Below are 15,436 nucleotides of genomic sequence, written 5' to 3' on the forward strand. Positions count from 1 at the left end.
AAAAATAGACAATTAAAAATGTTAGTGGTTAAGGATGATGATTCATCCATGGAAAATTAATTAAAGAAAAGGATGAACTTGGAAAGTGAAATTTTAAAAGATGATAAATGATAAAAAAAATGAAAATATCTTCATTTTATCATCGTCTTTCCCAAATAAAATATGGAAACCCTAGATAAGAGAAAGTGAGCTCAAGCAAGCTATTTTGGCTTAATTGGATAAGTATTCAAGTCCCGTTTTTAGTAATTTTCATATTTCCGAGATCGTAATAACTTAATCTAGCTATTTCGGGGATTAATTTGCAAAGTTATCAAGGTACTAGGGTTTTTCCATGGATGAACATAGATGAATTATGGAATTTTATGGTAGAAAATGAAAGGTTGTTGATAGAAAAACAACTTTCGTAAAAGAATTTGGTTGAAATTATGATTTAGGGACTAAATTGAAAAGATATAAAATTCATGAAAAAAATTCTAAATTTTATGAAATATATGGGCTGTAAATTTTATATATAAAAATCAGCTAGGCTTGGAATAAGGATTTAATTGCATGAATTTCATTTTCCGAGCCTAGAGACGAAATCGTCATTAATTAAAAGTTTAGGGGCAAAATAGTAATTTTTCCTAAGATGTGAATTGAATTGAAATGAATATGAGTTAATGTTAAATTCATTCATATAGATTTGGATAAACCAAATTCGGAGTTAGAACGAGGAAAAGATAAAGTGTCGGATTAGTAGATTTTACGTACACGAACATTTGTTGAAGTAAGTTCGTGTAACTAAATTGTGTATATTTATAAGCTTGAATTGAATTTTGAGTATATTAATTGTATAAATGCAATATACATGAAATTGATTACATATCTGACAAAGCCCGATAAATACTAAATCCCGTTTGAATAATATAATTCGATGGATACAGGATTTCCCGAATTGGTTGTAGTCCTGCATATGTTGCGGACACACCATAGCTCCTACGAGCATCATGTTATAAGCCCTCTCGTGTTTCCCGTTATATGGTTCCTGTGAGCATCCTGATCGGTAGTGATCTTGCATGTGTTGTGGACTATCGCAGCTCTTTGTGAGCGTCCTGATATGGCTTGCTTGAACTTCCTAATATATATAGCTATCTGGAGCTCCCGTTACATGGCTCTTTGTGAGCTTCCTGATAGGCTCTTCGTGAGCTTCCTGATTAAAAGTTCTTTGTGAACTTTCTGATTGTGACTCTTATAAACTTCCTATTATATAGCCCGGATAAGCTTCCTGATAAGCTCTTTGTGAGCTTCCCGATTAATGACTCTTTGTGAGCTTCCTGTTATATGGCTTGAGAGAGGATTTCCCGATTATGAGCTTTAAAGAGCACTCCTGAATATGAATTGACGGATTTCACACTTCGAGTGTACTACCTGTGTTTCCATCGATATTTTCAATGATTCAACGGGCAAAATCCTGACATGAGATAATATGAATATGAAATGAATTAATACATGTTTATGCCTGAAATACATGAAAATGATGATACATGATATATGGAAATACGAGACGATAATATATGAACATGAAATTTGTTTGATGAATGTGTTCATCCATGATTATAGATTTGTACACCTTGAGTGTATTACCCGCGTGACACTGACATTTTAAATGATTTAATTGGAAAAGTTCCTACATGAAATAATTTGAACTCGAGATGAATTATTATGAAAATGTACTTGAAATACAAGGATATGATTTGTATATGTTATATGAATACATGATGTGGAAAGTACATGTACATGGAAATCTAATTATTGTTGAGCCCATACATATTTCTTGATATTTATATGAAATATATTACTAACAAGGGTGATGAGGATATGTGTTAGGGCTCGTGATCAAGTTGATTGAATGTGCCTTATATGTTTATATTGAATTTAAATGAGTGGTAAGTTAATTACCATGTTATACGAACTTACTAAGCATCTTATGCTTACTCTATTTTATTTTCCCCTGTTCTACAGTAATTCAGAGGCTCGTTGGATTGGAAGCTTGGCGAAAATTACTCACACTACCCATCAGCCTATTTCGGTATATATATGGTAAATTAATTATGGTTATAATGGCATGTATAGGTTATTTAACCAATAATGGCATGTAAATGTTTTGAATGAAACTAGATTGGAATGGCTTGTGTTTAACATATTTTGATATATTTATAAGCGAATCTATCATTTTTGAAGAATGAATGTAATCATGCATATATGCATTTGGTAACTAGATAAGTATGAATGATAGATTAACATGATAACAAATTGTCATCTGAGGTACCTAACGGTACATTGGTTGTATGTGATATTATGTTGTGTTTAAGACATGATTTGGACTTGTTTTGAATGCTTTGATATGGTTTGTAAATGTGTTTAAGTGTTGGTGTAGGTGAAAAACAAGATGGGTGAGAAATGTGGCTTGAAAAATAGCCTATTTTCGTCCACATGGGCGTGTGGCCTGGCCGTATGTCCCCTGCATCTTTAAAATGTCAAAACAGAATGCCCAAAATTAATCATATGGCCTGGCACACGGGCCTGTGACTTGGCCGTGTAACCCCTGCACCTATACTCGGCCTAGCACATGGGAGTGCAACTTGGCTGTGTAACCCAAGTTAAAGAGTTTCACGATCTGAGACACGAGTGTGTCCCTTGGCCGTGTGGTTCACACGACCTAACCACACGGGCGTGTGACCCCTGCACCTAGGAAAAATTTTGAGATTTTGCAAAAAATTCTTTGAGTACCCAGTTTAGTCTCGACTCATTTCTAATGCATGTTTTGGACCTTGAGGGTTCATACAAGGGACTTTATGATTGATTTCTGATATGAATACTGTATGAAGTGGAATATCTGTTATTTGATTTGCAAATTTTGGTAATGCTTCGTAACCCTGTTTTGGCGACGGATTCGGGTTAGGGTGTTACAGTGTCAAAGTGTGATAATAAAATTAAAATATATAAAAATATCATAATAAAACTTTGGTGGGGTATTAAATTTGAAGTTTTGCTAACTTAATTGGCACGGATTCAAATCCTATCACTTGCATATTTTTTTAATAAAAAGACTAAAGTACCCTCAAATAATATAATTTATTTTAAATGCGAAGAAAACATTAAAGTAATTTTTCTAAGTTGAGACCCGGATGACACTAACTCAATAAAGGACTTTATAAATAGTATAGATATGCAATTGATTGAGGTAATAAAATATATAATACAATTAATATGTAAATATTATATTAAAATAAAGTTTTGGTCTAGTCATAATATTAATGTTTTATTGATTTAAAAAACACAGACTTAAACCTCACCATATACAATTGTCAAAAGAAATCTCACAATAAAAAAATAAAAAGATTAAAATACCCTCAAATAATATCACTTAATTTAATTACAGAATAATGTTTTCATAATTTCCTAACAGACTTAGTGCTTAGTTGACTTATGACATCAACTTAGTTAATGACTTAAATAATAGTTAAAATAGATAACAAATTTTACATATAATAATTAAATATTGTTTTAGTTAAAATGGTAAATTTGATATGTTAAAAGATTATAATGTTTTAGTTTAGAATTCTTTCATGTACAAATATCTTTTTTTAGATTTAATATGAAAAGGCAAAAGTGTCCTCAAAATAATATTTATTACTTTGTAAAAATAATGGGGGGGTTTTGGTAACTTTACAACTGTATTGGGATCCAATTGATAGATGAGACCAACCCAATCAAAATCATAAAAATAATATGTATATATGTACATCAATTTTAAAAAAAAAAATTGATAACATGTAGAATGGTAAAAAGCTTGTATATTGGGCAAATCCTATCATTTATACTAGCATTTAAAGTTTTGTCCAAGGAAATTATCAAAAGCCCAATGCTTTTATAAAACAACAAATACAAAATTGGAAAGTTGTTATACTCACATCCGTATCAAGACACATGGCAGGTCAAGAGGATAACCAAACAATAAGCCTATTGTCAGTAAGTTGAAAGGTCATCCACAAGCTTCCCTTCCAAGACGACCTTCTGGGCAAACGCATGTCATCCGCCATCTAGATCCTTAAGCCTTCATCGAGAACATGAAGTTGTTGGTTACCAAATACCACATGGGTACAACTACTCTATACATCAAGTCAAAATAAATAACAGTATCTATCCCATCACAGAAATCCTTTTCCCATCGAAGATATCCACCCCACACATTCCATAATAATGTTTAATGGCAAGCTCAACATGTTAACATTATCTTACACGGGGCCCTCGCCTATAAATACCCCCAAGAACATTGAAGAAGGGTGAACCAATAGCTCTTAACTTTCATACTTTCCTCACCTCCACTCTTACTAACATCCGACTTTTTGCCTCGATTGGGTAAATCAACCTTCAGAACTACTACTGCTCTTTCCTCTATAGGGGTGAGTATTCGATCGAGTCAAGTCGAATCAAGTCAAAAAATTTCAAGTTAGTCGAGTTGACGAATCCTATTTTAGCAACCGAACTCAACTTAAATTTTTTCCGAATCGGATCGAATCGAGTAAAAAAATTTCGAGTCAAGTCGGGTCGAGTTAACAAATCCTATTATTTATACTCAATGTTGCATTTACATGAAACAATTATTTAACTAGTAAACGAAGTATAAAATTATTTAACTACATAAATAATATAATGGTTTTGCCTTTTAACTTAATGAGTAAACATTTATGAAAACAACTCAGTTTTGCTTTTTAACTTAATGGTTTTGACTTTTAACTTTAGAGAAGGTAAACATTTATCAAAATGGCGTAGTTTTACCGTTTCTTATTCGAATTTTCGAATAACTCAAATTATGTAATTCATATTCGAGTTAAACAGAAAAACTTAATTTTTTATTCGAGTTGATCCAAATAACTTGATTAACTCAAATAACTCGAACTATTTAATTCAAATTTTGAAAATTTTATCGAGTTTTTTGAATCGGATCGCATTTTGCTCACCCCTACTCCTCTATACCTCCTCGTTGTATCACTGTATCAACATTGGTGCAGTAAGCGTGGACAACATAATTTCACAATCTCAAAATGGTGTCCCTGTTGACCAAACCAACCAGACCAACGATCTAGCCAACCAAGTCAATTCCTCTACTCCACCCAATACTCGCATCCCATCTATTTCAAGAGTTTTCATCGGTTAGAACACTATTAATATTCCTCCTTATTCTTCCAGTCTTGTAAGAACTCCCTTGCACCAACAGACACTATTTGCCAGGCTGTTCTAATTCCACTAGTTACTAAGGAACATCAACAACCACAAGGCTCGTCCACCCCTAGGCCTTTTGACCAAATAGCCCATTCTTTGCAAGAGGTTATACCCTGCCTCACAGCAATGCCACCTTCACCAACTGTGACTCCCATTTCACTGGATCAAGGTCCTCATCAACAAGCCTTAAGTCCTCAACCGTGACTCTAAGACTTAAGAGAAGTTGTGATTTTTGGAAGAATAGTTTCACAGCAAGAATGTCATTTTAAAGAATAACAATAATAACAATGTATCTTTAACTAAAGGAATGCCCAGAATGAGAAGTTTATCGATGAGTTTAGAGCTGTGCAAGAAATTCCAAGACAGGAAAACCTAAAACATTAAGAAGAGGAAGCTCAGCCTGCACTCAAAAAGAATCATGGGTGTAATAATCCAAAATATCTCCATAGGAATAATGGCGACCTTTCAGTAATATTCCAGCATTCCTAGGGTAACAATAATATCTTCGTGGAAGAATAACTTAAGGCCTTCAAGACAGAGTTGATACGATAAGTAAAAGGGATAAAAGCAAACAGACCTATCTGAAACTACTCCAATGAGCCCTTGGCACTCGAGGTTCTGAATAACCACATTTGAACATCTTTCAAGTTTCCAAAATTTTTGTAGAATAAGTCAAAAGATCTAGAAAATCACTTGGCTCGGTATAACAATCACATGAATATATAGGGAGCATCTGATGGAGTTAAGTGTAAGGCCTTCTGTAATGACCTAAATTTTTACAGTTATCGAAAAAGTACATTTTCGGGTCTCCGTTTCTGAAAAATAGATTTGTAAATATTTATTAAAAATATTTACGAAGTTAAGAGAGTGAATAATTAAAGTTTAATGAAGCAAATTAGCTTAAATAAAGGATAATTAGATAAAAGGATTAAATTGAATGAAGTGTGAAAGTTTAATTATAGGATAAAGAAATTGAAAGGACTAAATAAATATATAAGCCAAAGGAGTGCCAAGTGTATGGCAAAAATAAAATACATGTGTAATAAGTATTATACATACATTTGTAATACATGTATGTATTTACTTATTATTTAAGTAAATAATTAATGTATTTATTATTATTAAATTGATATTATATGATGAATAGATTAAATAAAGACAAGTGTATGGTAATGATTTGGTACAAATGTATTAATAAAAAAATACATACATTTGTAATAAATGTATTTGATATTAAATGGATATTTATTATTTAGTGAAAGATATTTATTAAATAAATAATTATATTATAATATATTTATATGATAAATAAATGTAAAATGACAAGTGTATGGTGAGGATGAAATACAAATGTAATAATATATGTGTGCTCAAGTGTAAAATAAATATTTGATAATAAGTAGATATTTAATAAAGTCATTATTATTATTGTTATTATATATTTTATATATATATATAAAGTAAAACAAAAGAAAAAGAGAGAAAGAAAAAGAAACAGAGAAGGAGACGAAACAGGGGAAAGAAAGGAAGGAAAGAAAAATAAAAGGAAAATTGGGGTTTTTGAAGCCTTAAGCTTTACTAGGTAAGTCAATTTGATCCATTTTCTTACAATTTTGATGTTTATAGAATTCTAGAGAAGAGTACTACATGAATTATATCAAAAGTTAAGAAGTTAATGAATTTTTATGTGTTGATTAAGTTGAACAAAAAGATGAATTAAGGGCTAAATTGATAGAAATTCAAGTTAGAAATGAAATAAGGATTGAATTGTAAAGTGATTCATAAGTTTTATGCTTTAAGGACTAAATTGAAAGAATTTCAAAATTATGGTTTTATGATTAAAAATAGATATTTATGTCTAAGTTTGGTTAAAAATTGAGTAGAAATAAAGTATGAATTAAGATAGAAAAGTAAGTGAATTTAGTTAGGATTAAATTGAAATTAAAGTAGAAAATCAACATTTTGTATTATGACTGTTTGGGACAGCAGCAGTAATTTAAGTTTGAAAAATCACCAAAAATTGTATAAATTGAATTAGAGGATGAATAAAATATGGAATTAAATATAGAAGAAACGGTGTAAGCAATTGAATTGTAAATTATGAGATATAATGAGTTTTGTTAGACAAGGTCAAAATGAATTCGAGTTCCCCTGTTCTGACTTTAGAAAATCACCAAAAATTGAAGAAAAATAATTAGAGGCTTAAAGTTATATGTTTAGAATCCCTAATGAGTCTATTTTCAGGAAAAATCAGCGGGAATATTATCTGAGTTCTGTACTGTGAGATAATTAATTTTTAGTGAAGAAGGGTCAAAACTATCAAACAGCAGAATAGGGGTGAATTTAAAGAATAAACTGTATTTAATGGCTAAACGAAAAATTCTGAAAATTTTATGGTAAAAAGATTTGTGAGTCTAGTTTCAGGAGAAATTAGCAAATCTTAATTTAGAATTCTGTAACTCAAGATATAAATTAGTAATGTATTAATGATTATGAATTGTATTAAATTCGTAGTCAATGGGGTATCAGAAATCTCAGCTAAGAAAGGACAAGACAAAGTCAACGAGAGTTAGCTCGAAAATTACGGTTTGTATTTTTATAATCCAAACTTAATACTTAAATTGTTGGATTTATTATTTAATATATATATGTAGTAGGTGTTTTGAGATGATTATATGAATTGGATTGAATATTGATTATATTGAATTGATTTATGAATATATGTGAATTGTTATTGAATTGAAATTAAAATGTAAATTGATTGGAAAAGTGAAACAAATAAAATACATGAGAAGTTAATATTGGAATGGCTTTGATTGGATGATATGGAATTGAACCAAATTGAATTGAACGTGATTATTTGAAATGTATATTGATTGAAAAGAAATTAGTGATTTTAAATTTGATTGGACAATAAATAAATAAAAAAATATGAATTGAATAAAAATAAAATAAATTATGAATATGTGTAAATATGTGAATTGTGTATTGATTGAAAAGTGGTTGGAATTGAACCGAAGTATGATTATATGTGAATATCTGAAATATATATTGTATTGAATTGTATACTGATTAGAAAGTGGAAAAGTGAATTTGAATTGAATTGAATTGAATGGAATGGAATTATGATTAATTGAAATGTGCATTGGTTGGATATTGAAATATGAGAAATTGTGACTGAATTGAAAGCGAATTTGAAATAGAAAAATTATTTGAATACCCTATTAACTAGTCGGACTGAGTCGGATATAGTTGGCATGCCATAGGATTTGGAAGTGTTCAGGCACTGAGTGCCATACTGGTGTGTTTGGTTGGAATCCGTATATCCGCCAAAGCCCGAGTCTTGTTAATAGGGGTAAATATGAATATTAAGTAAAATTGGAATAAGAATTAAATTTCCTATTAACTTGTCGGGCTATTCGGATATAATTGGCATGCCATAGGATTGGAAGAGTACGGGATTTATCGACTTTACCGATCGGGCACTTTATGTGCTGTATTTTAGGCACTTATGTGCTAGTTACTGTTACCGCTACTGCTACTGTTACCGATTCGGCACTTTGTGTGTCGAATTTTGTTACTGCTACTATTACCGATTCGACACTTTGTGTGTCGAATATTGTTACTGCTACTGTTACCGATTCGGCACTGTGTGTGTCGAATATTGTTACTGTTACTGTTACCGATTCGGCACTTTGTGTGTCGAATATTGTTACTGTTACCGTTACCGATTCAGCACTTTGTGTGTTGAATACTGTTACTGTTACTGTTACTATTACTGTTACTGTTACTGTTCCGGATTTATTCCGATGAGGTACTCTGTGTACCGTACTGCTATTGTTACTGTTACTGTTTCGGCTTCGACCGATGAGGCACTATGTGCCGTACTGGTGTGTTGGTTGGATCCGTGTATCCGTCTGAGTCCGAGTCATATTAATAGGGGTAAATAAAGGTATAAAATAATTGATTATTACTGAATAATTGATTGTTACTGGATAATTGACTGTTACTAGATATTAGACTGTTACTGAATAACTGAATATTACTGAATAATTGATCATTACTGAATAACTGATTGTCACTGAATGAATGACTGCTACTAAATAACTTAATAGTTACTGAATATCTGATTTTACTGAATAATTGACTGTTACTGGATAACCGATCAATTGATCGATACTGAATAACTGGTTATTATTGAATAATTGATTGTTACCGAATAACTGACTGTTACTGAATAAATAATTATTCTGAGTGTTAATGAACATTACTGATTGATTAATTGCTATTGAAAAATAATAAATGATTTGAAATTTAAAGTAGACCAAAACATTGGTTGGAAAGTGAATGTTTGAATTCTCATTGAGTTTGAATAGTTCAATATATATAAATTAATATGTTTTATAATTGCTTAAGTGTTCAGATTATAGAAATACCACTGAGTGTATACTCAGCGTACGGTTTGTTTTCGTGCGCAGGTTAAGTTAAGGCTAGACCGTTGAATCAGCATCCCAGGCTGATCCCGAATTCAATGAGGTAAAGTATGTTGAGTATTGGTAATGACATGTACCTAGGATGTTTTATGAGAGTCATTTAGGTTGTAGAAGTATTGATGAAATGAGTAAATTATGGTTGGCAATGGTATATAATATGAATTTTGAAATTTACTAAAAATTCGTAGTGATTCTAAATTAGTCCCGAATTGAATTTACTGTTCATATTGGACCGCGAGGGCCCATTAAAGGGACGACATCTTAAAACTAGGATGAGTATGAATATTTATTTTAATTAATGACCAGAATTGGACTGTACTGACTGGTAATGTCTCGTAACCCTGTTCCGGTGATGGTATAGGGTTAGGAGACGTTACACCTTCTCCATGACCCTTTCACAACCAACTCGACAATGGTACTTATCGTTGCCCTGGGGGTCTATTCATTCTTTCGAGTAATTGGTCAGACAATTCATGAGTCGTTTCCCTACCAACAAGACACTCTAGCAATCCCCAACTTATTTGATAACCATCTCCGAAGAAGCAAACAAATTCCTTCGTGATTATGTGCAATATTTTAGTGTTGCTACCATGGTCACCAATGGGGCTATAGATGAATAGGCTATTCAAGCCTTCATTTTCAGAACCACCTACCAGTTTCTGAGGTACATCATTATCGAGAATACACCGAGCGATCTCTACCATTTCTTTAAAATGGTGCAGAAGTTTTCTGAAGGGGATGAGGTTGAAAAATTTTGCATCAATGCCTCTACCTCGACTCCCTATTAGACCAAACTCCCATGATGATCGCCCCCTAGGAAATTTCAAGGCTATCACCTATCAATTACCAATCCAAGGATAGGAAGACATGGGTATGAACATTATACGGGAGTATGATTGATTGTGTGCCAGGTCGTGTGGGTCACATGAGCTAGATAGGTAAGATGTGTAGGACACATGGGCCTATGGGCCCATTTTGAAGGTTAAGTTGGGTCGAGTGTGCTATTCGTAAAGTTCTGTAATCGGTTATATGAATATGTCTGATATCCATTAAAACTAATATGTTATACATGACGTTAGATGCAAACATTCTGTGAGCATAACAGATTTGTTAAACTCGTAAATTGTTGTATGAGTATTTGAGTGTGTAAGTCTCTATTTCGTAACTTTAACTCGGATATTGTGCATAATTCTAATCTATGAAACCGTATACTTTATTAGCATATCTCTGATATGATAAGCTTATTAAAAAACATGTATAGTCTAAATAAATCTATGTATATGATTTGATGTTGCATGTGCATTGGGGTGAGATGTGAATATGATATGGAGGAAGTTTAGGCAGACCTTGATATGTATTTCTAGCGGTTCACCCATGATATCTGATCCGGAAAATATGTACATTTGGCAACTCGACTGCATGAATTTTCAATGGCTATTGACCACTAAGTTGGTGTGTAGGGTTGGATGAGTATTAATTACCTTAATTTGTGTATTGGGTGGGACGGAGATGGTGTGTAGTGGATGGGGGTAGGATCTGTTCTGTTTGACTTTTTACATTGCTAAACATGCCATGTCATCTGTATCTACTCTGTAATGATGTAATTGTGCATTAATTTTTCTGCTATCTGTTGTGTTTGTGGGCTAAGTCGCACAATGAGCTTTTAGCTCACCCAATTATTTTATCATTTCAAATAATTCGCAGACTTAAGGTTGGGCGATGTTCGAAAGCTCGAATTGATTACACTCTCATAACACAGTTTAATATTTTCAATTAAACTTTATGGACATTATTTGGGACTGTTTATTAGTTTTTGGACGTTATTAGCAATTTGGGTTTTGGTTGGCGTAAATGGTTTTAATAAACTGAAACTATACATTAGATGATTTTTTTAAACTAAATTTGAATGATTGTTTTCAAATTAAAAAGTTAACGATTTTTCCGCTGCAAATGTTAGTAGAGAAATCGGGTTTTAAATTGAGAAATAAGCAAAGTTTAGAATATGAGTCTTTTAGTAAACTTGAAAAATGTGTTCAACGCCACATTAATCAACTGTTAAGTTTTTCTTAATAAAAAATTATTCAAGTTTTTTGCAAAGTTTTTTATATGAGAACAAGATACGTTTAGAAAGCAAATGATCGGAGTTTTGGGAAGTTAATGTAATATTCAAGATTCGGTTATAACATCTAGACCGAGATTAAGGTGTCACAAATAGTAGAATTTAATAATAAAAATTTAATTGTTATTATTTGAGTTAGGACGAAAATTTTAAAATTTAAAATATACAGAGACTAAAATTGACCATTTTAAAAAGTATAATAATTAAAATTAATCAAATTAAAGTGTTGGACTAAATCCGTAACTTATACTTAGTAAAAAGGATTATAGCAGAATTTGACCAACTAAAAATGAGCCGAACCAAATCCGAGCCGGTACAGCATCTTCTTGTTCAAATAACTGGTATTTTTTTTAATTTGGTTGAATTGAATTCACCATTTGTTTTATGGTTTGTTTCCCATTTATCACTTTTCTTTCTTCTTTGATTTCACCTTTCCAAACAGCGAAAACACCGATCTCCCTTACTGGGTTTCTCTCAGATCGGTAGCAAAGGTAATATACCATTCAATAATTCATGCATTTTTTGTTTTTCACATGAATTACCAATGAAGATTTGTTCTTTGAATGTTTTTTTTCCCAGGATTTAAAGTTAAATCCCATTCCTTATAAAATGTCTAAAGCTCAAGATCCATTTTATATCGTCAAAGAAGAGATTCAAGATTCTGTAAGTTGGGTCCTTTTCCTTTGTTTTTTTTTTGTTTTTTTTCTAATTTTTTGGAATTTTTTATTAGATGAAATTTTGGGTTTTTTATTTTATTTTTTAAATTTAGATTGATAAATTGCAATCAAGTTTTCATCAATGGGAAAGGGTTCCTGGGGGAACTGGTGAGCAAGTTCATCTCACGAAAGAGTTGCTTGCAAATTGTGAGAGCATCGCATGGCAGGTATTTAATTTAATTGGATCCTTGAAATGGGGATAAAAAAATGACGTTGGATGATGTGTTTTTACATTATATTTATGGGTTACTTGAAATCTTTTGATATGTTGATTCCATATGCAATTGCTGAAAAATGCTTCTTTCTTGATAGGAAGGTGGATGAATTGGCCAAAGCGATTTCCGTGGCAGCTAGGGATCCTTCTTGGTACGGCATCAATGAAGTCGAGCTCGAAAATCGAAGGAGATGGACCAGCAATGCTCGTCTTCAGGTATTGTTATATTAAAGAGTAAATATATATTAGTAACGGAGTCCTTCTACTGTGGTGGAAGGGTAGCATCCTTGTTGTCTGGCTGGAAAAAAGGTGCTCGTTGTAGCACTTTGAAGCCAACTGAAAAATGGATGCATGCTACTAGCGAGCAACGGTTTTCTAATAGGGAGGCTTTATGCTTATTCGATAATTGTGGCATTGCCAACGTTGTCCATGTAGGTTGTTACATTTTATTAAAGAGAGAACATATATTCAGTAATGGAGTCCTTCTGTGGTGGGGGAAGGGCAAGGGCAGTCTACTCGTTGTCAGGTTGCAATAAGAAATGAAAACTAGTCATTGGAGGGAACACAAGGCTAGAGGAGAGTGGCTTTGCATACGAGCCTTACTCTATAGGCTCATCAGAGTGCTACAGCTAGCACTTTGAAGCCCGCTGAAAAACAGATGTGCTCTACTAGCGCGCAATGGTTTGAAGCTTTGCTGATAGGGCAGCTTTATGCTTATTCAATAATTGTGGTATTGCCTTGGATTTTCTGTTTAGGTTCTTACATTTTATTAAATAAAGAACATATATTCAGTAATGGAGTCCTTACATGGTGGGGGAAGGGCAAGGGCAGCATCCTTGTTGGGTTGAAACAAGAAACGGAAACTAGTCGTTGGAGGGAACACGAGGCTTGTGGAATGTGGTTCCACATAAGAGCCTTACTCTATAGTGACGTTAGTGTGCTACAACTAGCACTTTGAAGCCAGCTGAAAAACTGATGCTTGCTATTGGTGCGCAATGGTTTTCAAGCTTTGCTAATAGGGCAGCTTTATTGCTTATTCGATAATTGTGCCATTGCCAGCATTTTCCAGTTAGGCTGTTATTAAAAATGATGGTACAACACATGGTGAATGTTATTCTTTATATATATGAGTGTGTGTATTTTCAGTAATGGATGCCCTTTAAGAATTATTTTGTTTGATAAGGTGGCAGATGTGAAGAGAACCATTGGAGCCGGAAAAGAGAATGATAATAGTGCAAGTATGATCCGTCGAGAATTAATGAGACTACCAAATTCTCAACAACCAGATATATCTGACCACTATAGTGCAAAAAATAACGATGACTTTGTAGCATCGGAATCGGATAGACAAATGCTTCTTCTAAAGTAGTGTTCTCTCGATTTCCTCTTATCCATTTTCTATTATTAGTCCTCGACATGCTTTATTCTCCGATTTTGCTAGTTTCTCTTACTGTCATCAACTCATGCTTGTAGGCAGCAGGATGAGGAGTTGGACGAGCTGAGCACAAGTGTCAAGAGAATTGGAGGTGTTGGGCTTACTATACATGAAGAACTTCTCGCACAGGTAAATACTTACAGGTTAAACATATTCGTGAACAAATTGCAATTGTAGTTGATATACACTGTTCAATTTCGCGTAGGATTGATGTTGTCCATTCGACATGCTAATTTGAAAACCTTTGGTGCCACTTCAGGAGAAGATTTTAGATGAGTTGGGTACCGAAATGGACAGCACAAAAAATCGACTGGATTTTGTTCAGGTAATAGTCCTTATCTGCAATTGAAAATTTAAATGCTCGGACATCTGCGAATATTACATGGCACTTTAATCACGTTCCATGTCTATTCCCTCTTCTTTTTTTTTCTTTTTTTTTCTGAATGCAGAAAAAAATGGGTATGGTCATGAAGAAGGCTGGCTCAAAGGGCCAGATTATGATAATAATTTTTTTGCTAGTTTTGTTCATCATTCTATTCATTCTGGTCTTCTTCACTTAAATGACCGGAGAAAAAAAGAACACGAACATGAACGAGATATGATATTCTCAGAAATATCCCTTTTTGTTAGCATCATCTCTAGTGTTGAATAAACGATGATTCGGAAATGCTGAACGTGGAAAAAATTTGTGTTCTTCTGGGTTTTCATGACAGTGTTTGAGCTTGAATTAGTACTGTTATGTACAAGACAGGTTGACGTTATTGCATTTATTAAAATTGTTCTTTACTGTTTACTTATCCTTTGCAATGCGGTCCTTCGTATGTAATTTCTTATTTTAAAAATGAAAATGGTTAATTGCATCGGACATCTTCAAATTATGAGTTAAATTCTAAATTTGGTACTAAACTTAGAGACGTTTCAGTTGAATTCTGAAATTAAACTATTGGTCAGTTTAGCTGTCAACTTTATTTGGGTTTACGGTTAATACAATATCTATGTTAGATCCGCATTAAGCGGACTGAAATTTTTTATTGGAACGGTATTTCAGTTTGAGGATTCAATTGTAATGTTTTAAAGTTTAGAGATTCATTAAAATTTGCTCAACAATTTGAGGACCTTTAATTCAATTATCTCAAATTCAAGATATATTTTGATTTAAAGTTTGATAAATTCTACTATTAGTCTAGTATGTGT

General features: G+C 32.7%; 1 protein-coding gene across 2 annotated transcripts; it reads left to right on the forward strand.

Annotated features, from left to right (window-relative positions):
- Window positions 1–12,073: 12,073 nt before the first annotated feature.
- Window positions 12,074–14,935, forward strand: LOC107889017 (syntaxin-61). 2 transcript variants are annotated; one of them, XM_016813310.2, is made up of 9 exons: window positions 12,074–12,218; window positions 12,320–12,368; window positions 12,457–12,540; window positions 12,647–12,760; window positions 12,910–13,023; window positions 13,991–14,172; window positions 14,281–14,371; window positions 14,502–14,567; window positions 14,692–14,935. In XM_016813310.2, exons 3-9 carry the CDS (start codon window positions 12,487–12,489, stop codon window positions 14,800–14,802), a joined length of 732 nt encoding a protein of 243 aa, XP_016668799.1. In that variant the 5' UTR covers window positions 12,074–12,218; window positions 12,320–12,368; window positions 12,457–12,486; the 3' UTR covers window positions 14,803–14,935. The 2 variants fall into 2 exon arrangements, with proteins under 2 accessions (XP_016668799.1, XP_040932213.1); XM_041076279.1 differs by having other exon boundaries at window positions 12,193–12,368.
- Window positions 14,936–15,436: the final 501 nt, after the last annotated feature.

Source organism: Gossypium hirsutum, chromosome A09 (genome assembly GCF_007990345.1).
Source record: "Gossypium hirsutum isolate 1008001.06 chromosome A09, Gossypium_hirsutum_v2.1, whole genome shotgun sequence".
Classification (NCBI taxonomy): Eukaryota; Viridiplantae; Streptophyta; class Magnoliopsida; order Malvales; family Malvaceae; genus Gossypium; species Gossypium hirsutum.

Coding starts and splice junctions, on each gene's coding strand:
- LOC107889017 (XM_016813310.2), top strand. CDS start 12,487: ATGTCTAAAGCTCAAGATCCATTTTATATCGTCAAAGAAGAGATTCAA. Junction 12,541..12,646: donor AAGAAGAGATTCAAGATTCT/GTAAGTTGGGTC, acceptor TTTTAAATTTAG/ATTGATAAATTGCAATCAAG. Junction 14,372..14,501: donor ATGAAGAACTTCTCGCACAG/GTAAATACTTAC, acceptor GTGCCACTTCAG/GAGAAGATTTTAGATGAGTT.